This window comes from Mus musculus, chromosome 16 (genome assembly GCF_000001635.26).
Source record: "Mus musculus strain C57BL/6J chromosome 16, GRCm38.p6 C57BL/6J".
Classification (NCBI taxonomy): Eukaryota; Metazoa; Chordata; class Mammalia; order Rodentia; family Muridae; genus Mus; species Mus musculus.
Genome location: NC_000082.6, coordinates 45,972,012 through 45,996,577, shown reverse-complemented (window position 1 = coordinate 45,996,577; position 24,566 = coordinate 45,972,012). Strand labels below are relative to the sequence as shown.

The following is a 24,566-nucleotide window of genomic DNA, read 5'->3' as shown; positions in this document are numbered from 1 at the left end:
ATTAAGACAGAAAGGACAAGTCTAATAAAATAGCGCCCAAGAATAGTAAGGAATTTTCAAAGTGAATCTTTTCCTGTATTCACTACCCATAAGGCTCATTTCTCACGTATAACTCTGTAAATTACTATATTTTGAGCTCAGGCCACTGAAATAGTTTAACATGTGAATTATGTTTTATTCATATCAAAGTTGTAGAGATTAAATGCCTGGGTTGTGAGACAAAATACTTTTCTCTACTCACTGTCCTTGCCAGGCATGGCGGCTTAAGCTGATAAACCAGCAGAGCCATTGTTACGAGTGTGAGGCCATTCTGGTCTACATAACAAGTTCCAGGCCAGGTCAGCCTACAGAGTAAGACCCTGCTCCCCAAAAATCCAAACATGGAACAAACAAAACTGCTCTAGTATCTTCTAATCCTAGAACTGCAAAGTGAAGGCAAGAGCTTCCCAAGTATGAGGTCAGTCTGCGTTAGGCTATGACACCTTACCTTGATCTGTTTCCTGTCAGAAGCACCTTACCCTAAACACCACCATTTAAGAATACATGGCCATTTTTGCATCTGTTCCATTTTTTTGTGTCTTGTTCTATTTTCTCATTATTTTAATTGATATAAAACAATTACACATATTTATCAGTCACACTGTGTCATTGTATATATTAGGATACATGTATACATTGTGTCCATCCTTTTTATTTCTGTGTGTGTGTGTGTGTGTGTGTGTGTGTGTGTGTGTGTGTGTGTGTGTATGATTTTTGTCTGGGGCCATACACGCCTCTATCAGCTTGGAGAGTTCAGAGGACAACTTTGTGGAGTTGGCTCTTCTCTTCCACCTATGTATGGGTCCCAAGGATCAACTGCAGGTTACCAGGCTTGCTTAACAAATCCCTTTACCCAAAGCTAACCACTGGGCTATTTTTAATTTTTATTTGTTTGGAAAGAAGTACAGAGAAGTCCATACTTCAGAGTTGAACTCCTGCTCCTAGCGCCTGTCGAGTTAACTCAGCACTTACTTGACCTCAAATACAAAGCCTCACCTTTCTGGAGCTTAGTTTCCCTGTCTGTAAAATGGAGCCAATTAAAGTATTTGCACCACAAGTGCCAAGTTGAGGAAGCACAATCTGGCCGCTTACCCAACTCAGATAACCCAGGATTCCCTGTATCACGTCCAATACTCTGCTAAGACTCGTAGAACTCACTGACAGCTGTGTGCTTACAGTTATTGTTCATTTCCATGAAAGGCTATGAATTATAATCAACTCAGAGGAAGGCTTTATAGGGCGTTACAAATATGTAGTTTCTAGTGGACCACTCACCATGAGATTGTGGACAGTACTACTTCCTTTGGATTGATGTGTGACAATTTACAAAGCATTGTTCAGCACCTGGTCTCCAGTGTCCACATGTAACTGATCCCAATACATAACCCTGTCAAAGATCCTACCTTAGGTCATACTCTTAGACTTTTCCATGAGGCCACGGAGCCCCTAGACAGCAAGGAAGCAGACTAGACCTCTAGTAAAGTCAAATTCTTGTGTTTGTTGGCTGGAGGGACAGACTCTTATTATATAGCCTTGGCTGATCTGAAACTTCTTATATGCATCATGCTGCCTCAAACTTGCAACAACAATCCTCCTGCCTCTACCTCCTGAGTGGTGGGATTACAATTGTTCATCACTAAACCTGGTGGGTTTTTGGCTTATTTGTTTGTTTGAGATGAGCCTTGAGATTGCCTCTTGACAACCCCCACCCCACCTGTTAGCATTCTGTCTAAACTCCACCCCATAGTTACCTGGCAACTATAAAAGGGGCTGCTTGCCCCCTCCTCCCTCTCTTGTTCTCTTGTTCCTTTCTTGCTCTCTTGAGCTTTTCCCTTTCTCCCCTCTCTCCCCACTCCCTCCCCCCACTACCTGCTCATGGCCAGCCTTCCCTTCCCTTCCCTTCCCTTCCCTTCCCTTCCCTTCCCTTCCCTTCCCTTCCCTTCCCTTCCCTTCCCTTCCCTTCCCTTCCCTTCCCTTCCCTTCCCTTCTTCCCTTCCCTTCCCTTCCCTTTCCCCCTCTCTGATTTTCTCTGCCTCTACTACTCTCTCAACTCCCCTCCCATGCCTGAATAAACTCTATTCTTTACTATACTGTCTTGCGGCTGGTCCCTCAGGGGGAAGGGATGCCTTGGCATAGGCCCGCTGAGACATCCCCTTCCCCATATCTCAACCCCCCCCCATATAACATATTCTTTTTCTCTGTATCTTTTTATAAACACATCACCACCCCGACCCCTACCTCCCAAGTCCTAAGAGAATAGGAAACACCATGTCTAGTTAGATACGGTTAAACCTTTTTTTAATGGCTAAACTCTTTAAGTTGAAAAATTATTAATTAAATGGATAAATAGAACATCACGGTACATGTCTATAATCTCAGCATTCAAGAGGCTGAGGCAGAACTGGTACCGTAAACGTGAGGCCACCTTGAGCTATAGAGTGAGCAATAGACCAGTTAGGGCTGTATAGCTAGACCATGCTTCAAAACGAACAAACAAACAAATAAACAAAAACAAAAGATAAAATAAAATTAAGTACAGTTAATTACTAAGAAACAAATCTAATATTTTATATATCAATTAGTAACCATCCTTTCTGATTACCTAATTTAATACCTAATATCATAGTAGATACTGTAACAAATTTGGAGTGAGTGATCTACAGTTCATATACCTTGTAGGCAATATATGGCAGTTGGAATGAGGCCAGTAAAGACAGAACATGGCCAATGCCTCCTAAGTCAACAACCACGTTGCTTCCTAGTAGAATTGGCTAAAGAGTAGCTTTGAGGAAGGTGACATGTAAGAGCAGCCTTTGAAAGTGTACAGGGAAGGGCACATCAGAAAAGGAACAGAAGGAAGTAAATGAGAATAATCAGAAATGGGGACACAGGGAACCTTCAGGGAACCAAAAAGGGCTGCCATGTGGAAATGCAGAAGAGACAGGTTAAGGAAATGTGGGGGAGGGAGGATCTGGTAAAAATAGAGGCCAGCCCCACTAAAGAAGTGTCCAGCATTGTGCTTTGTTGTGCATCCTATATGGAGTCTGTGACAATATAGGGAAGACCTAAAGAAAACCCCTGAAGTAAATATGCTCGTTGTTTGATCCCAGTCTGTGAACTGTTCTCTTCTCTACCCTAACCCCCTGCCAATACCCTGCTCCAGTTGGCCAGTTACAATTCACCCTGCAGCAGGCAGCTCAGGAGTAACTTCTGTGTGTATCCCCTTTACCTCCTCATCTTAGTATACACTTGGAGTCTGGTGTCATCTCAGTATATACTTGGTGTCTGGTTCAAAATGGGCATCGGTAGGAAAAGTAGTAGGGAGGGACAGAGGAGAAGGAGAGAGACAGGAGAATTTGAAATACTGACGGAGAATTTAGGCATGGAGGATTGGTGTTTCTAGTTGTCTTAAGGGAAACTACGACATGCAGAAAGCAAGTCTTGATGCTCAAGGTAAGACAAGTGCTAATGACTGCATTGCAAAGTCTTAAGATGCCCATCACTTCAGATAAGGAGTATGAAAATACTAACAGAAGCAGAAGGATAACCCACTTAGTCACACTAAGATTAACTAAGCTTCTAGCATTGGTTTCTTTGCCTTCCATAAGCCTAAACCAGGGATATAGATAGGTACATGGCTCCCCAATTTTCAGATTGAGAAATTGAGGCACAAAGAAACTAAACATGTTGCCAAAAACAAGAATCTAGTTATCAGTGCTGGAACTGTGATAACCAGCTCTTGTTGAATTCACTTTATCGCATCTTAATCAAAGGCATGTACGAAGCTGGTATCCAAGCCAGTGTCGCACCAAACCTTCACTTCTGTTTGTTGGTTGTAATAAAGCCAATTTTATTTTTCACTCTAGACTGTCCAATTTCATGCCAGGTCTCTAACGTATGGTACTATGAGGATGGTTATGTATAAAGGACACCCACTGACCCATTCCCAGGAACAAGTTGCATTTTTTTCTTTTCAAGACCAGACATCCAAGAGGCTTTTTATTGACAGGGAACAAAAGCAACACAGCGGTTTAAATGGTGTGTATAGTAACGACCCAGGCTTCTGCAGCGGAAACTCCTTCTGCACTAGACAGAAAGAGCATACTGAAGCTTTTAGCAGGCACAGCTCTTCAGAAAGCTGGTCTTCAAGGGTGAGGCATGTGGCTGTACAGGTCCTCTTTAATACCATCGTTTTGTGTAATTTAGATGCTACTTGCTGGCTTTTCCCTCCTTCTCTCATCTGAAGGTGCATGTGGCTTACTCTTTCATTCACAAAATAGAAAGAAGACCCTGGCTTGTCTTGGAAGAGATCTAAGACACTTCCCTCTCTCAAAAGTAGCCACTCTTCAGTTTGTCACATGAATTTAATTTTTTAAAATTTTTTATTTTTTGGAGTTGAGGTCCAAACCCAAGGTCTTGCACTTACTAGGCAAGTACTCTACCACTGAGCTAAATCCCCAAATTAAAGATATTATTTTAATTTTAGTATGGGGAAGAAGGTATGTGTGTATGAATATGGGTGCCCCCAGTCTCTATTAGAGGTGATGGATCGTCTGGAGCTGGAGGGACGGGTGAAAACAAATGAACGCAACCTCAGTTTGGGGTACGCTTTTTGTTGTTTTGCAAATATGGCCAGTCAGATCGGTAAGCATGTTTCTGTGTATGCGTTGTTAGAAATATAGTTATATATCTTAAAATACTTAATTTATGTGTAGGCAAATCACATGTATGCAGAGGCCCATAGAAACCAGAGGAGGGCATCAGATCCCTTGGAACTGGAGTTACAGGGGGTTGTGAGCTGCTGGATGTAGGTGCTGGGAACTGAACCCAGCTCTTCCTCAATAGCAGTAAGGATGTGTGTGAATGCACAGAGCCACCTCTCCAGCCTCACAAATCATGTCGGTGGAACAGTAAATAGAGCCAGCAATGATTTTAAATGAGCAGCTAGAAGGTGGAAGTAGACAACTCCTAAGGGAGAGGAGTGGATAAGAGTCATCCCCTTACCTTCCCGAGATTAGGAACAAGGGGTGGGGGAGGGGCACTGACCTCCAGGAACCTTGCTTGTGTCAAAGCTGTGAACGGTGGAATTCAAAGAAAACGGTTCTTTAACTGAGAGAAGGTTTGAGCGCCCTCATGTGTTCCTACATGAGGTTTTTTTTTTTTTTTTTTTTTTTTTTTGCATCTCTTTTTCAAGATTTTTAAAAGCTGTTGTGATCTTCCTGAGTTGGGGTGAGGAACGGACATTTAGCAATAGAGGTCAGCCAAGGGGTAAATGAGCAATGTATAGCACCACTTCTAAAGACCCATTCTAGGTAGCCTTTTGCGAACTTAGCAGCTCCGAAGCCATGGCAAAGCCAGGCCGAGCCTCAGCTTCCCCATCTGTATATAATAAGCACATGTAACTGCTGCCTTCAGGATTGGGGCAAAGTTCAAATTACACAAGCACAATATCCAAGCCTGCCATTGGTAGGAAGAACTCTAGAAACTGAGACCGCTATTGCTAAGAACCAATGACAGGTTAGTGACAGAGCCTAAGGTTCAAGCACTGGGGAGGTGAGATCTTTCTATTCTTGAATAAAAGTTTTCAACAAGAACTGTGGATAAGAGCAAGAGATGCTTCTAGAAGATATGTGGCTGAGTATGTGATTTTTTTTCCAGAGGTAAATTACTCCTTCAAACAGGGAGATGTAGGTGAGGCTGGCTATGTGTCCTTCCCATAAATAGTGGCTTCTATCTACCTAATCTCTAGCACTAAAGCAATCAAAAAGATTCTGAAGGGATGGCCATGTATCTCAGTGGTAGAGCTTGCCTCATATCCTAAGACCTTGAGTTTCATATCACCTCAAAAAGGAAAAGAAACAAGCCAAAACAAAACAACAAAAAGAGGCCTGTTATGAAATAAGATATTTCAAAACTCAGTCCAATTTCTGTCATTGATCAGTTCCCAAAATTCTTTGAGAAATATCTATTGATTAAGGGGCTAACCATATTAAAATCAATAAAATCAGGAGGAAAAGAATAGTTGGGTGGGTCTGTCCTTTTACCTTATTTTTCAGTGTGTGACATAAGCTTTCTCAGCTATAGCATCCATCAGAATTGCAGTAAGTGAAGGCCTTTTCCTGTTTGGGCCCAGTGAACTTTCAAAGGTGCCCTCTCCCACCAATAATCCTCACTGCTCTCCGTTTCAATATGTGTGGATGGGAAATATTATTATTTATGATACAAGGAGACCTGACCTTTAAATGTCAATACAAATGCAAGGGTCTGGCCATTCCTCTGTATCGTCTTCCTGCCTATCAGAGAATTGAGGGAGGTGGTTCAGTGGTATATAAACTGGGGTGGGACATTAAAGGAACACGGCCTGGCTTCCACGGTCTAAAGTCTTACTCTGGGTAGCATCATCATAGGGAGGGAGGGAGGTTTAGAGACTTGTTTGGGGAGAACAGGTAGAAAGCTTCCCAGAGCTGGTAAACTTCTCCCCTCACCCCAGTGGCTTGTCCACCATTTCTGGCAATGTGTTACCTTTCAAGACAACAAAGGCAGCCCATGAGTGAGGCTGAGGCAGTCATTATTTATAGGAAGCTCCTCATCAGCTCCATCTCTGGTCCCAGACCACAGAAGCCTGATGGAGCTGCAGTACCTCAGTCTCCTTCAGGGCAGTGTGAAGCTTCAGACGGACCTTCTCTGTGCTCAGAAATCTGCCTTCAGCTGCTACAGTGATATCCTCTGTCACATGCTTGGACAAGTTAACTGAACCACACATTTTCATGATGTTTTTCTTTTTTTTCGATAATATTGGCCAAATGCTGTATCTGGCAGTTGTCTGTAAGTCCCCATTTTGTCTTTGTAACTTTATGGTGTATATTACTTTTGTTCTTAGGATGCCTCCCCAATCTATATAAGCTGATTGTGATGTTTCATACTGCCAGCCTTTATATAAGAAATATTTTAATTCTGGCATACCAAAAAAGGAAATTTTGTTTATGAGCCTTGGAAGAGACCATCCTGATCACAGGATCTTTCTTCTTACACTTAACCACCGTGTCTCCTCTTTATGGCGCCACATTCTATCTGACATAGATCTGCAGCTGCCTTAGGACCCCAGTTCAAATACAACCAGCCTCGAGGTACAGCCCCACAGAGTATAGCTTCTGATAGGCAGGGACCCCCAAACAGATTCAGACTGAGACCCAAGTGCACTTTCAGACAAATTAAAGATCAGCTACCCATTCACATTGTTACTTTCAAAACATTCTTCATTTTGGTAGAAACGGAGGAGTGGAACTGTACTGACTCTCTTAGATGTACTGACTAGCTATATCCCCAACCTTGAGCAGGAGTGAGCATATTTTTAACACTTCAATTTTAATAAATTTGAATTTTGGAGGCATTTCCTAAGAACTGTAAGCCATTAAGCACTTTGAGATAATGTATTTGAGGACCTGAATCCCATCTTAGTTCATGCAGTTCTGGGGCTCAGACTCACAAACTTGTAAGTGCTTTACCATTGAGCCACACTTGGATTTTAGAAAGTGGTACTTATCAATAACCTAGATTAGCCTCAAACTCTGAAAACTTTCTTCTGCAGGGTCCTGGATGCTTCAGTCACAGGCATGGTCCATCACTCCCTCCATTGAGATTTCTTTAATGCTATATGGACACTCTTTCAGTCTCTGTTTAAATCAAGCATGAACTCCAAGCTAGCAGGCCATCAACCCTGAAACTTAGTGCTAGAACATCCATCTGGGCCTGCCATTTCAGATCCCAGTTTCACTTAGAGCCAATCTTCTATTTTCTATCTCTTCTTTAGGAAATGGGAGCGAATCACTTGTCATTCTCTGGCTTAGATTCTATTGGTTTGTCTCTGCACAGTATGCCACTGCTTCATCTCTTGCTCTTTCCACAGAGCATCACAAAGCCCCTATTTGCCTTTATTGCTACCCAGAGTGACACTGATCATCATGTGGCTAACATAGCTTAACTAAGAGAAAGTATGAGCAAGGGTTTTGGTTTTCTGTGTTTGGGAACTTTTAATGTCTTCTTAATATTGTTGGTTTGGGACAGGATAAGTTACCCTGTGGCTCAAATCTTATTAATTTTCTCAGGAGATATAATTTGTATATTCTACATTAATTTAGAAAAAAATGTGACATTCAGTGACATTTTATGCACCACCATCTCCAGGAGAAAGTTGGCTGTCTTCCAAAGTGATTATATTTGATGCTAAATTTTATATGTAATAAAAAATGTATCACTTAAACTTGACTTCCTCCCTCCAAACTTTAAATGTTAGCCATTTAGTAGCTTGGTAGTTCCCCAACTATAAATACTTGCTGAGATTTCAATTCTTGTTTTTTTGGATATAATTGGCAGATGGGAAGCAATAAATAATAAGTAATAATGAGTCTGATCTTGTTCTGTTGCCAGCGATGCCACCATGTGCTCACTTAGTCTTTACAACAAACTAGTGTGTGGCTAGTGTCATTCCCATTTCACAGATGAGGAAACTAAGGCCCAGTATTTCTGTCACATGGCACGTAAGCACTAGATCTAGGATTATGAACTCATGTCGCATGGTACCAGATCTTGTACTCTTAGCCACATGGGAACTCTCCATTTCACTCAGCACTTTGGCTGTTTCCCAAACCAGTCTTCATCACTTGTAAAAATGTCCTAAATTGACATCTTTTGAAAATTGCTAGTTTGGGTCCTTTGGTATTGAATAGACATAGAAATGAATGACTTATTCCTGGGAAAAATGTTTGGGGATACTTGAAAGAAAACTGGAGACGAGAGAGTTGAATAGTCCTGTAATATTGTTCTGGGGCAGGAGATGGGAAGAACATTTTCTCTATAGGGTCATCTGATGGATGACAAGTGAAAAAGCATTTCTGAAGGGGGTAAGAAAGATGTTCATGAGGAATAAGGCTGTCAAAGTACCATCCAGACAAACCAGGGATGCAGTCATGAATAGCATCCCTCAGCATTTTACTCACAATAATGTTCCCACAATGAGTCCTTTTAAACATTTCTGCACTGCTCTAAACAAATACATTTCAGTAGTAAAGATCTAGAGATTGCTCAGTGGTTAAGGGCTTATACTGCTCTTGCAGAAGACCAGAGTTCAATTCCTAGCACTCATGATGGGCAGCTCACAACCTCCTGTAACTCCAGCCCCAGGGAATCCAATGATGTCCTGTGTTCTGGTCTCCCTGAATGGTGCCCACACATGATACACACTCACAGAAACACAGATAAATTAAGGAAAGTCTTTTTGAAATTAAAAATAAAAATCACTGTAAATCTGTTTGTATGCCATGCATATAGCTGTGTTTAAAACATAGAGTAGGAGGGGTTTTAAACCGCTGTTATTTTGTTTTGTTGTTTTTGTGGAGGTTCCTACCCCCTCTGTGAACCAGTTTTATTATAGCTGCCTCTAGGGACCATGCCCAAGAACAATGAAAAATCAGGCCAGGGAAGGCAGGACCAGTGAGCCACTTGGAGGGACTTTTGAGCTTCAGAGTTGACTCCCAAAGACAGAGTTGGGACAGAAAGTTTCCTAAATATGTGGGTTCAAGGGTTCCTTGATGTGGGCATCACCATCCCTAGCTCCCTGGTCATGACCCAGGCATGATGAAGAAGTTCACCATCCTCATAGCTTCCAGCTTCCTCTTCCTCTATTCATGCTTCTGTGGCTACGAGGAATGCCACTTTATTCTGAAATGTCACCGTAGTATAATGGCATGTGCCATGGCTGACTATGTTGTCTGAATTCTTCTTGTGTTATTTAGAAGCCAGGTTCCTAGGAAATCTGCTTTAAATTCTTTTTAATTGTGCTTGGAAAAAGGCTACTACTCCAGTTTGTGAGATCTGGGTAATGACAATGTGGTAATAATGAAAACCAGGTAATAACTAAACCTTGAGCTCTCACATCCCCAAGAAAAGATCAGAAGAAGCACCCATGTTGGGCAATTTGTGTTTCAGAAAAAGAACAAACTGGCTGTTCCTGGAACTCACAAGGCCATCTTGTTGGTTTTTTTTTTTTTTTTTTTTTTTTTTTTTTGGTTTTTGTTTTGTTTTGTTTTTCTTTGTCCCTGGCCTCTTACATGACTCTGTCCAGCAATGCTGTCCAAGAGGGAGTTACCATAACTCTGAACCAAGACACTATTAATCGTTTCCCATTCCAGTCTCTCTTCCCTTGTGACTCAGCTACCCTTGTGTCTTTGTTCAGAACTCTAACATAACTGAGTGCACATACAAAAGGCCCTAATTAATCTGAGGCAACCTATCCAGTCATCCCTAGGAGGCACATTAGGGAAAGCAAGGCCTCCTGAGGAAAAGAAAGGTAAGTGGCTATTGATGGTATGAAAAACAGGAAGAAATAAATATAACTATAAAAATAAAGAGATTGCCAACATCTAGGTTGCTAGTACTTAGAAAAAAATCCTCACCTTTTAAAAAATGTCTTTTTTGATGTTATTTGGGTATATGTCTGTGAGCTTTTATGAGTATGTACACTGTATGTGTACAGGAACACACAGGTCAGGAGAAGTTGTTAGATCCCTTAGAACTAGAGTTACAGGTGGTAGGGAGCCACCATATTGGGTGCGATGAATTGAATTCTGATTGTCTGCAACAGCAGAAAGAGTTTTTACAGCTGAGTCATCTCTTCAGCTCCACCCTCACCTTTCTAAGGGCTAAAATTAGTCCTGGGTGGAATAGACCATGAAGGAGGGACTCACATGTTCAATTTTCTTGCTATTCATTATGTAGTCCAGGTAGCCTGAAATTCATGGCAACCCTCCTGCCTCTGCCTCTGCCTCTGCCTCTGCCTCTGCCTCTGCCTCTGCCTCTGCCTCTGCCTCTGCCTCTGCCTCTGCCTCTGCCTCTGCCTCTGCCTCTGCCTCTGCCTCTGCCTCTGCCTCTGCCTCTGCCTCTGCCTCTGCCTCTGCCTCTGCCTCTGCCTCTGCCTCTGCCTCTGCCTCTGCCTCTGCCTCTGCCTCTGCCTCTGCCTCTGCCTCTGCCTGAGTACTGGGATCATAGGCAGAGTTCTACCTTTCCAGCTTCCTGGGGAGGACTCTGCCTAATGGTCTGAACACACAATGAATTGTTTATTTCCAAAGTCTATGTTGATGTCGCCCAGCAAGTATTTGTTATCTCCAGCAAAGAGCCCTTGAACTTCTGTCAATAGTTAATAATTAACGAGACTGGATTTAAAGTCTTTTCTCCCTATCAACCAGTTACCAAAACTTTATATTGACTTGACTGTTATTTTATTGATTCTATGTTAACAAACCTTTTCTAGGGGAAAAATAAGCAGAAAGGGCAAAGTATTGAGAAAACCTATTACTGGGGATTTTGATTCTGTGGACCTAGAAGACAACCCTGTGATGCATTAAGCAGCCTCCACCAATATCCCATCCTGCAGGCAACAGTGGTGCACAGGGTTATAGGAAGGACGAGGTGGGAATTAAAAGGAAGACTCAGGGTGAAATTGATCCTTCTCAAGAACTCAGTGCACAATCGCTCCTGTGGCATGGGCTCTCCTTTCTTCAGTAGAGTGGACTGGGAATGGTGTGTGTCCTGTGCAATCAGAAATGGCCCCTGGGGTCCCATGGCTGTCACATTTCTGCACAGTTCTCAGACTGAGCAAAGCATCAGAGATTGTTAGCACATTTCCCAGTGGATCTGAAACTGGGCTCAGTACCAGCAAGCACACTCCAGAGATTTGTCTCTCCTCCATGCTTGGCTAACAGCTATTCCCTGGTGCCCAGGCAAGAATTAAGTAGAGTGTATGCCTTGCACTGTTACATACTGTGTCCCCAACAGCTGGCTCATTAATGCAATTTAGAAGGAAGAGAGAACTGGCTGTTCACCATGATATGTAAGGTATTTGTAATAAATCTCTCAATAAGGAGGTATAAAAATTCCCTGTTTCTGGGCAGCCAAAAGAAGCAGAACATTAAGCAGGAGCCAGTGAGCCTCATTAGCAACAGGATCCAATGCAGAAGGTCCAGGGGGACGCGCCCCACATTTCTATCGGTAATAGCTTTTCTTTTACCTGAAATATGCTGGTAATTTTCTCGCTTGTGAAATTCAGTTCACCTAAAGATTAATAAATATACTGGTTCTTAATATTTAACTAAATCCCTTCCAAGCTCTGGAAGCTACATAAAAGTAAAGCATCTTTTGTAACTGGTCCTTCTTTTGCTCACTTTCCTGAGATGCAGGGATAGCCAAGTCAATATAGAATGATTTATTCTGAGAAGAAGGAAATAGTATGACAAACCATTTCATATAACTTTGTTATATATATATTTCATATGAATATGTATGTGTACAAGTATACTTATATGTATAATGTAGTTATCAAGGTCAAAAAAAGGGCCTGAGGCCAGAGGCAAGAGAATTTCTGGGCCTTGATAGGTGCCATCCTAGGTTCTGGGTTCAATGAGTCTGTATCAAGGTTCTGGCCTCTGTTAACAAATAGAGATGTCTCACACACACACACACACACACACACACACACACACACACACTCCACGCGCTTACACTACAGATATGTACACCACATACTCTCCAATATACATCAAAGAAATTAAAATTTTTTAAATTCATTAAAAAAAAAAAAAAAACAACAAAACCAAGACTCTTTATTCATCTAAAATACAGATTCTTTACCCAGAATGTAGCCACATCTGTATTGTCCCTAACCATAGAGCCAGTATGAACACCAGCCAAGTTCGCCTGCACCACAAGAACCAAATATGGCAGCTGACCCAGGATGGAAAGCAGTAACACAGTGAGAGTCAATTGGTCATTTGCCCCTAAGCATTTTCTAATACAGTTGGAAACGTCCCCATCCTAAACTTTGGAACCTTGGTGATCACACACACACACACACACACACACACACACACACCACATACACACACATCATCATCACCATCACCATCACCATCATCATCTCCTCAGTGTCTAGGAGGGCATTTCCCCTTTCTGCTGTAAGGCACAGGGTTGGAATGACAGCTTCAGAACATGTCTCCATGAGTTCACGAAGGATACCATGCTAATGTGGGTCAAGTCAAGGCATTTTTCCTGTCTCAGATTTGTATGAGAGTAAAGTAGTATATACATTTACTTCTTTACTTGTATCGATATTAAGCATAAAGTGGAGAAGTGAGTTTGCTGTGTCATTGTGGATGCTTTGTTCTGTACCTAGTCCTGGTGCCTTCTGGTTAGACACAGGACAAGGCTAGTGAGTACAATTGGTAGGGCTATTTTATTTTGAAATTAAGAAAAAATAAGATAAGTGTTTAAGAAAAACCAGATTATAGAGAATCAAAATTATGGTTCCAGTTATACATAAGTTAGCATGAGATTCAATAAACCTTCCTTTTTTATATCATTGTATAGTCAAATGTATTCACATATTACTTATAGATATATTCATTTATGTTTTATTTACTATATTTTGAACAAATAGGAAGGAGAAGTCTATTTTATTAGTTCCACCAAAATATTTGAGCTGATTATAGGAAACTATAATGCACTGTATATTTGAGAAGTATACAAGGACTTTCTGTTTTGTTAAATTCCATTGTGTATTCATTGCTCATGGTACTATGTGACACTCAGCCATTTTCATACCAGTGTGTATTGTACATTGAGCCTCCTTTTACCCCTCTCTCACCCCTCTCCCACATTAGTCTCCTCTGTTCCCTGATTGGCTTGTGCTTCTGATTCAATGTCATGTGAGCATATGTGATTTTACGTGTTGAATTAAGATCTAGGAATCACAAATGAGAGAGAATATGCTGGTTGTGTTTTAGAGGCTGCCAAAATTCCCTTAATGTGACTTTCTCTAGTGAGGCTTGTGTGTTCCTGAAGCTGACATAAATTAATTCTTCTTTGTGGTTGAAAGAGTTCTGTTGTGGATATATACCACATGTTCTTTAACCATCCCTCCCCTGTTGGGTACCTAGACTGGCTCCATGATGGTCGTTCTGTATTGCACTGCAATGGATGCTGGGCAAGTGTTTCTGTGATGTGTTGACTTAGGGACTTTCAGTAAATACCCAGAAGTGATGTAGTTGGGGCATGTGGGTTTTGCATTATTTTTAGAAAACTCTTGCTGATTTCCATCATGACTATACCACACATTTCTGTCATTGGTACATAAAGGTTCCATTATGTCTACATACTTACCAGCATTTGTTGTTGTTTTCTTAATGGCTGTCATTCAGAATAGAATGAGAAGAAATTGCGATGTATTTTTAATTTGCATTTCTCTGATGGCTAGTGAGCTTATACATATTTTATGTTTACTGGCCATTTGTATTCACCTTTTGAAAACTGTCCGCCCTTTCATTATTCTGACAATCCATGGGCATAAAAGGTCATTCTGTTTTCCAGCATTTTCCTCAATGTTTCAATGTTTGCAATTTTTTACTATTAGATCCTTTACTTCCTTCTTCAGGTTTATCACAAGAAAATTTGCTTGCTTGCTTTGAGGCTACTATAAATAGTATTGTTTTCCTATTTCTCTCCCTGGATGTTTGCTATTCGTATTAATATTGTCTGTTAATATTGTATCCTGCCACTCTGCTGGGGGAAAATATCACTGTCTGTGCTGACTGGTCTTATGTCAGCTTGACACATAAACTAGAGTTATCTGAAAGGAAGGAGCCCTAGTTGAGAAAACATCTCCAGAAAATGTGGCTGTAAGGCATTTTCATAGTTAACGAGTGATAGGGGAGGGCCTAGACCATTGTGGGTGGTACCATCCCTGGCTAGTGTGGTGGTCCTGAGTTCTACAAGAAAGCTGACTGAGCAAGCGAGGGGGAGCAAGTCAGTAAGCTGCACCCCTCCATGGCCTCTGCATCAGCTCCTGCCTCTAGGTTCTTGCCCTGTTTGAGTTCCAGTCCTGACTTCCTTTAGTGATAAACAGCAATGTGAAAGTATAAGCTGAATAAACCCTTTCCTCTCCAACTTTTTGCTTTTGGGTCATGGTGTTTCATTGCAGCAGTAGAATTCCTAAATAAAACACTATCAGTTTAAGAAGTTTTTCTGAGGAACCTTCAGGGTATCTTACGAACAAAATTATATCATCTGCAGACAAGGCTGTCTTGTCTATTCCCTATCATTTTCTTTCTGGTTATAGTGTCCCCGCTAAGACTGAAGAAACTACATTGGATAAGAACGGTTCCCCATTTGACATAATGGTGGCTGCAGGTTGATTTATGCAGTCTTTACTGGGTTCCTTCTAGTCCTAGTCTTCCCAGGCTTTTCTTATAAAGGAACCAGATACGTCTTTTTATTCTTTACTGAGATTTCTGCCCCAGCACTTCTGAGGTCCGCACAAGCGTCCCTATATGATTTCACATTTCACTGGACTGAGGAACACAGATGAACACCCTGTGAGAGGGGCCTAAGCCTCCTCTGCTTTGCCTTTGTTGCGATAGTCTCTGGCAGCCATCTTTGTTTTTTTTTTTTTTTCCAAAGGTTTGAGTTTATTTCCTCCAGAATAGCTTCCCTGAAATGAAATTACTAGATCAAAGTGCTATGAATATTTTAAAGCTCTGATTTCTGAGCATATTTCTAAATAGCTTTGCAAAAAGTTAGTAATTTACCTTATACTAGCAATATGTGAGAATTATAGTATTACCCTAGGCTTAAAGAGCCGCTAATAAGACCACATTACTGTTATTTGTGTTTATTCCATTCCCAGCAAGCTAGAACATTTTTGCAAGTACTTACATATAATGTATTTGTGCTCTTGTTTCTCATCGTTGTTGTCGCATCAGTTGGATTATTGTCTCATCCTTTATTGCTTTATCCAGGCTCCCATGATTCATTCAGCTACTGGGTAGATGAAAAGTCCCCAGTGGGGCCTGACCAAACCCAAGCTGTCATACGCCTTGCCCGGATCTCCTTGGTGAAAAAGTTAATGAAGAAATGGTCTGTAACTCAGAACCTGACCTTCAGGGAGCAGCTGGAGGCTGGGATCCGCTACTTTGACCTACGGGTGTCTTCCAAGCCTGGAGACACTGACCAGGAGATCTACTTCATCCACGGGCTCTTTGGCATCAAGGTTTGGGATGGGTTGATGGAGATTGATGCCTTCCTCACTCAGCACCCTCAAGAGATCATCTTCCTGGATTTCAACCACTTCTATGCCATGGATGAGAGCCACCACAAATGCCTGGTTCTGCGGATCCAGGAGGCCTTTGGGAACAAGCTGTGCCCAGCCTGCAGCGTGGAAAGCATGACACTGCGGAGTCTGTGGGAGAAAAAGTACCAGGTAAGAGGAAGGAGGGATGCACTTCCGAGAGCAAGAACTCAACTCTTGGCTTTCCTAGGTTGACAGCTGTGACATAACAACCCAAGGCATGGGAGCTGAACAAGTAGATTGCTTGAAGTACTGAGCATGTGCAGTAGAGTACCTAGACTCTGAGATTTAACCGTCCTGGTGGGACTGGGCTTAATGCTTGATGTCTTAGCTATTTTTCTGTTGCTGTGCTAAAACATCATGACTAAGGCAACTGATGAAAGAAAGCATTGGATTTGGCTTATGATTTCAAAGGGTTAGAGTCAGTGATGGCAGAGCAAAGGAATAGAAGAGCTAAGGGCTCCCATCTCGATGAGCATTCATCAGAGACAGAGACAGAGACAGAGACAGCACTCCGAATGTTACAAGTCTTTTGAAACCTTAATCCATCAAACACTTCTACCATCTTGGACCTAAAACTCAAATATATAAGCCTCCATGGGCTGCATTCAACTTCCCTGGACTTCATAGATTGTAGACATATCATAATGCAAAGTCCATTTGACCCAAATTCAAAAGGTCCTATAGTCTTTCACAGTCTCAAACCTGTTTAAAAGTCTGAAGTCTCATCTGAGACTCAAGGCAGTCTCTTAGCTGTAACCCATATAAAAACAAAAGCCCAAAGCAAATGACATACGTTCAACATGCAATGGTACAGAATATACATTACCATTTTTAAAGGGAAGAAAGAGGACATGGTGAAGAAATGCTAGACCAAAGCCAGACTGAAACCCAGAAGAGCAAACTCCAAATCCTTTTCCTTCATGATTAGTGTCAAAGGACTTCCATGGTTTTGTCCTGTCTACAAAATACTTCTTTCTTGAGCTTGTTCCACTGCTTATATGTAGCTCGCTTTGTCAGAAATCTCATGACTCTGCCACCTCTAACTTCTTCAACACACTCTTGGGTTAACTTTCACAGCTTCATGCAGTGGTCTCTTGGAGCCTTGAGCCTGGCTTCAGTTTCTCCCCTTAACTATGGAGAAAGATTCCATAACCCTCCATTCCCATAGCCTTCGTGGCTTAAAGTCCAAACAACATGAATGAGACTGCCAAGTGTGACTACCAGCTTGGCACCCAGAAATCACACTTGTCGAAGAAGCTTTGATTTGTTCTTGCTTGTTTCAAGCAGGAGATTCCATTTTAGAACTTGAAAGCTTATCTGGGTGGAGTCTTGCCCTGAGGCCACTCCTCCCTTTATTCTATTTAAGACCAAGTTTCTCTTTAATCTTCTCAAGTCTTTCAGAACAAATCTTGGCACCACCATTACATTTGGTGCCCCCTTTCCTCTTTAAAATGTACAGTTTGTATTTCTTTTTGTCCTGCTTGCTCATTGCAAATGTAGACCTGTGTGATTACCACAGGATAGGGACAATATTAAAAGTTTTCTTGAAATCTCCTCGGCCAAAGAAATTAGTCTAAAACTCTGTGATTTAGCCTTAGGAAAATTCATAGGACAAGGACAAAAAGCAGCTGCATTCCTTGCCAAAATATGGTCTCTAGCCCCATTGTTAATATTATTCCCCTCTGACCTGGACTGGTCCATGAACTGGACCTTTATAGTCTATCTTGATCTCAGCATCTACTAGGAATGCCCACTAAGCCCTCTTCCTAGTGCTCTACATTTTTCTCAGCCTGAAATCCCAAATTCTTCCCCATTCCTCCAAATCCCAGCACAGTCAGGCTCGCCACAGTAATTCCTCACTTCCGGTGCCAGTGTCTGTCTTTGCTATATTTCTATTGCTATGATAAAAGGTCAGGACCAAAGCAACTTATAAAAAAAAAGTGTTTGATTTGGCTTATGGTTTCAGAGAGTCCATGATGGTGGAACAAAGCCACAGAGGCAAGAGTTAGCAGAGGGCTCACAAAGCAGATCCTCAACAGTGAGGCAGAGAGAGAGAGAGAGAGAGAGAGAGAGAGAGAGAGAGAGAGAGAGAGAGAGAGAGAGAGAGAGAAAACACTAGGAATTGCACATGCTTTTTGAAACCTCAAATCCCACCCTCAGTAACGAACCTTCTCCACCAAGTCCACACTTTCTAATCCTTTCCAAATCTTTCCAACCAAGCGGGGACCAAATATTCAAATAGATGAGCTAAGGGGGACATTCTCATTCAGACTGCCACACTACCAAATACTTAAAGTTTGCCTGCAGTCTATCTGACATCTAAATTAACTTTTAATGGGGTGGCCGATGTCTGCGCAAGGCAAAGTTGTGAAATAAGCCAATTGTTCAGTAGATCATTATTCTGTCTTATCTAAGGTCTGCTTAATGCCCTCTATCCACGCTCTTCTCCTAGTAAGGATAAACCTCCAAACCTGAGGCGCATGCTCAGCAAAAACACAGGCCTTAAATGCCAAGGCGTGCTGGTAGCAAATGAGAGCTTTGAGAAAGGACAGCCTCTGACTTCAACTTAATCCAAGAAAAACAAAAAGGGTACATTTATTCAGAGTTGTTCCTACCCCATTAAGTACATTGAGAAAAATGTCTTTAAAAAATGTCCTTACACATGCAAGGCAAACAGCTCTCCCACTGTTCCACATCCCTGGCCCTAAGAAAAACTTACTAAAGTAGTATTTTCAGGGACCAGAGCGGTGTCTAAGCAGTTAAAAGCACTTGCTTTACAATGATAATGATAGATGTTCTGGTCCCAGCATCAACAAAACAAGTGAAATGTCCCCTACAAGTGACCATAACTTCAGGTCTGTGTGGGGGTGTAGACAGGTGGGTCACTGGACACTTCCAGATTAGCGAAGAAATTGTGAGCCTCGAGTTCAGAGAGAGACTGCCTCAAATGAATAGATGAAGAGAAATAGTGGACGCTGGTGTTCTCATCTGGCCTCAGTGTGCATTCAAGGCTCACATGTACTTACACTCATAGGTGTGCATGCATATGCACACACACACACACACACACACACACACACATACGTACTTACACTCATAGGTGTGCATGCATATGCACACACACACACACACACACACACACAAACAAATAAATAAATAATAAAAAATTAAAAACAAACATTTAACTCTAGGAGGAACTTCATGTTTAAAAGGAGCTCAGTTATTTATCTTAAAATATTTGTTGAGTACCAAGTATAAGTGATATTTTCTCAAGTATGTATCACATCTCTTCTCCCACACCTAAGTATAATACTGGTCAGACTCACAGGTCTAATTTAGTTTAATCTACTTAGTTATTTGTTGTGGGGGTCATGCTTTATTATAGCCCAGGCTTGCCTGGAACTCTTTAAATGCCAACTCAGTTTTACTAAGCCACCAGAATCAGATGAACTGTTTGATCTTCTCAACAACACTAGGAGATAGGCATTTGATATTGCCCCCTCCCCCCACTTTGCAGATGGGAAAATTGAGGAATGGAGATACTGCAGCAGCTTGCCAAGAAAGCCCTGTGAGTGAGAGTGTGCGTCAGGGTTCCCTCATTGGCTAGTTTCTCTCTAGTATTCCCATAGGCCTTGATGACTGTCACAACTGCCTTCCTGTGTTCTGAAATAAAAACACTTTCATTTCACTAAGAATATTCAAAGACTGATCATAAGTGTGACACTGTTCCAGCATGGGGCCATTGACTCATGGCTCTCCTTGAGTGCTCCTGTGTCAGCTGTTAAAGAGACATTAGTTGGGGATACTTTATTTTCAACAGGCCTCATTGTTCCCATTGAGAAAAGGGGACGGCATTTGAATGAGGGGGTAAGGTAAGGTTAAATATGAGGTCAGTAACATTGTGTAATTTGGTACACAGGTAAAATTCTGCATGGTTGACAGATTGCACAAAAAAAACAAAAAAAAAACAGGCAGATCCCTGGAAGTCATTGGCCACCCAGTCTGGCTAAATAGAACTTTAGATTCACCAAGAGACTGTATCTCAAAAAGTAATGGTTCTGGGAACAGAAGAGGATCCAGAAAGTTAAGGAACTTGCTGCCAACCAAGTGACAACCACAACAACATGAATTCGAGCCTCAGGACCCACTGGGAGGAAATAGAGAATTGAACCCAGGTGCTGTTCTCTGACCTCTACTTAAAAGGAGGTGGGAAGCTATGAAGGGAAGATACCCAAGGTCAACCTCGAGCTAGCCTCCACACATGTGCACAGGGGCGCACCTGCACCTACATGCACATATGAACACACCCTCACTAACAAGTACACATACACACAACACACACACTCATATACACACACATGCTTACACACCCACATGCACAGGCTAATTTAGCAGCAGCGTTATCCACTATAGATAGTCCTATGGTTATGGAGGAAAGAGACTGGAATGATATATTGAAAAGAGAAAGTATCCCCAACTTAATGTCACTTTAAGAGCTGGAACAGGAGCACTCAAGGAGAGCCACCAGTCATTGCCCCATGCTGGGGCAGTGTCACACTTGTGATCAGGCTTTGAATATTCATTATGTGATGAGTTGCCGTGAAATCTCCCCAACCCCTCGTACCCTCTCCCCCAGTGTTTTATTACTGGAATTTAGTATCAGGAAGTACTCTACCACCAGTCACATTTCATTTACTCACCATGTAATTATATCACAGCTCACAGATTATAGATGCATACCCTAGAGACAAGGCTTAAAGGGTACAATAAATTGGAGGATTTAGCCTACAGTTTGGAAATATTTGAGATCTAAATGAGAAAGTAGGAAATCTATAACCCACCAGGCCATGGTGGCACATAACTCTCCCCCCTTTTATTTATTTATTTATTTATTCCCTATACATACATATCACACACCTCCTCACCTCCCAGTCCCACCCTCACACAGCCCCTCCCCCATCCCTCACTGCCCTTCATCTCTGAGAAGGGTGAGGTCCCCTTTGGGTACCAACACAAACTGAGATCTCAAGTCATTACAGGACTAGGTCAATTTTCGCCCACTGAAGTCAACTAAGACAGCCCAGTTAGAACAACAGGAACCACAGATACACATCTTTAGTCCCAGGACTCAGGAGAAAGAAGTAGGCAAGTCTCTTAAGTTTAAGGTCATCTTGGTTCAACCCCTCGAACCCATAGTAGAAGTTGAGAACCAACTCCTGAAAGTTATATTCTTATGTCCACGCCCCTGCAAACAACAAGAAGAAGAATTAATAGAAATAATATATCAACATAATGTAATAATCAACAACACGATTAGTATGCAATCGTAAGATAAGATCAAGCCTGGTGTCCTACATGGTATGAAGAAAGGAGTTTTATAATCCATTGAGAAGTGGAGCACACCATGAGCTGGCACCCCAGAGACCCCAGTAAAGGAACCATCACAGTATGAAGAGATCGCCTGAGGGACTGTTCTTAAAAGAAATGGGATTTTTTTCATCTTAGTGTCAAGAGGAAAACTGAACATGAACTGCTGAACTGGACTGGAGATATTTCAGGGCAAAGTGGCACAAGGGGATGGGGAAGGAGATGCTCTACACAGGCTGGGTGAGAGTCTCTACACCTGTGTTTTATAAGCAGAGATTCCCCAATAACCCTCAGATCAGACTCTCCAAGAAGACCAAGGGGGAAAGAACAGAAAGCGCCTCTCGTGTGATATGTACTCATTACACATTTTCTGAGGCAGAATAAAGTTGAGTACTGCCCTCTAGTGTGTGGACGCACAGCCTGGAGGCAGGTGTCTTGGGTACCACCTGCTAAGCCTGTCACAGGGTTGCTGGGCTTCCTGCCCACCCCACCCCCAGCTCCCCAACCTTGCTGCCCAGGGCAGCTCTCTTTCGGGCTTCACCCTTCCAACCTAACCAGTTTCAGTGCCAGCAGGAAGTCTTTGGGTCTCCCCAGCAATCTGCTTACAGTGAGCCTGTGATTAACCTCATTAACGCCTGTGTTTACCACCGTCACCATCAGAGCTCAGCATTACTCAGAACCCCTAAGAACCAGGAGGGTAGACATTACTCCATTGGCAGCCCCTGCCTCTGGGCATTCACCAGGTCTGGCGCCTTCATCATCACCTGAACACACTGGAAATGGAATGAACATATAGAATCCCACCCCCATCCTGAGTGCCTGAAAGGTTACTCAGAAGATTACAGTCCACATGGTAAATGTGAGCCAGGCATTCCTCTCGGAAGAGTTCACCCGTGCCCCTAAGGGGAAAACTACAGCTCTCCTAGAAAACCACACAACAGAGCTCAGAACTGGGGCAACCAGAATAGCAATCCTCTGGCCCCCAGCTGCCTCCCAGAAACTAATTAATGCTGTGGCTATAGCTTGCTAATTATTTTCAGAATTACTGGCCCCACTGGAGGCTCGTGGCCTTTACCAGGTCTTCCCTGGTACTGGTGGCACATTGCTCCCCTCTCCTGGGATGGGTAACTCTTTCATCAGAGTCAGTGCATACAATTGAAAAATCTATTCACTCTCAAATAAGTTCTCACTGTTTATCTAAACTCCGAGAGCTATGGCTACTCCAAGTGTCAATGTCATGAGCACTGGAAACATGATTTCTGAACCAGACTGGATTCAGCCTGATACTCTGAGACTTCCCAGGGACTGTGTGAGGACAGAATGTAATGAGGCTGTGTCTGGTTGGTTAAAAAAAAATAACCACAATTAAAAACTACATCTCTTCAACTCACCTTGAATAAGCACCAGTCATATACACTGCCAGTAGGATCTTGTTTCTGCAGGGTTGACCCTGCCTGTCAAGTTTCCTCAAGGATGTAGCCTGGTCACGTTCTCTGCAGATTGCCTTAAAATATGTTCATGCTTCTCACTAACTCCTAGTTAATGGAGCTTATTAGACCCTATCAAAATCATTTAATGTATTTATCATAAGGCTTCTACATTAATTTCTTACAAATATGTTCGTTATCCAAATAGGCATAGTCCTTTATTTCTTATCAGTTTCCTTTATAATCTTGTCCATTTTGTGCATTTATTAAAGAAATATCTGTGAGAAGTTGGTCAATGGCCTTATCATGTGCATGACCAACAAGGTAATACCCTCTGAGTGAGACAGCAAGTTCTCAGTAACTCTTTGTTTCTTTACTTTTTAAAAATAATATATAGGGCCAAGGAGGTGGCTCAGTGGGTAAGGCACACTACCATAACCTAGGTCCCATTTGCTTGAAGGTGAGAACTAACTCCCCAAAAGCTGTGTTCTGACTACTACGCATGTTCTGCAACAGTTTGTGTACCACTGCATCTCTCTGCCATTGTACTAAATAAATAAATAAATAAATAAATAAATACATGTGATAAAAAAAAACATTATCTAGGCAAAACACAGTTCTCACCTCAAAGAGAATAAGAAATAGTTTGTTATTGAGCCAAATAGGAATGGGATGGGAACAGAGACTCAGGTTGCCTGGAACAACTTATGTATTTGATTAGCCAAGAAACTAAAGAAAGCCCTAAGACAAGACATTTCTTAACATTAGTAGAGACCACAAGTAGGCAGGGTATAGCAAGAGAAGTCATTACAGGTTTAGGATGCAGCCTATGGACATTTCTGTTCTTGGAAGCTGGTGATCTGCTCTGAATACATGACAAAGGCTTTAACCTGATAGTTAAAAGGATGTCAGGTCAGGCACAGGTGTGAACAATGAATGGCTATTGAAAGGAGCAAGGCTAGCCTAAGATAGTTTGACTGTAGACTCCAACCTTCTTACGTTCCACAGTCATGAAGTTCTAATCTGTCGTTTAGCCATGTAAAACCTTGCACAGAGATAAGGCTCCCCGACACACACACACACACACACACACACACACACCTCCCAGTTTTTGTGAACAATTCTGCTACTTCTGAGCATGTTTGTCCACCTCTCTCTCTCACTGTTCAACTACTCAGCTTTTAAATGCTTCTGTCCTTTTTCTGCTCTGAACATTTTAGGTTCTCATTTTCTACCACTGTCCCTTCTACAAGCAATACCCATTCCTGTGGCCAGGGAAGAAGATTCCGGCACCCTGGGCAAACACCACGAGTGTGCAGAAACTGATCCTCTTCTTGGAGACCACCCTGAGTGAGCGAGCTCCACGTGGGGCCTTCCATGTCTCCCAGGCCATCCTCACGCCAAGAGTGAAGACTATTGCTCGAGGCCTGGTGGGGGGCCTCAAGAACACACTAGTTCACAGGTAAGAGGTGGCTCCTACCCCACGGGTAGGGTTTGTCTTATTGTTTCATTGGTGGTGGTAGCTGGTTGATTGTTTGGTTTGGTTTGGTTGATTGGTT

The 24,566-nt window shown here is 42.2% G+C and overlaps 1 protein-coding gene across 1 annotated transcript in view; it reads left to right on the top strand.

Annotated features, from left to right (window-relative positions):
* The window catches only part of Plcxd2 (phosphatidylinositol-specific phospholipase C, X domain containing 2), a 51,153-nt gene that overhangs the window by 13,836 nt on the left and 12,751 nt on the right, over positions 1-24,566 (top strand). Inside the window, exons 2-3 of the mRNA NM_001134480.1 lie at positions 15,882-16,342; positions 24,228-24,469. Of these exons, the coding sequence (NP_001127952.1) occupies positions 15,882-16,342; positions 24,228-24,469 (703 nt within the window). The remainder of the gene's footprint in view (positions 1-15,881; positions 16,343-24,227; positions 24,470-24,566) is intronic.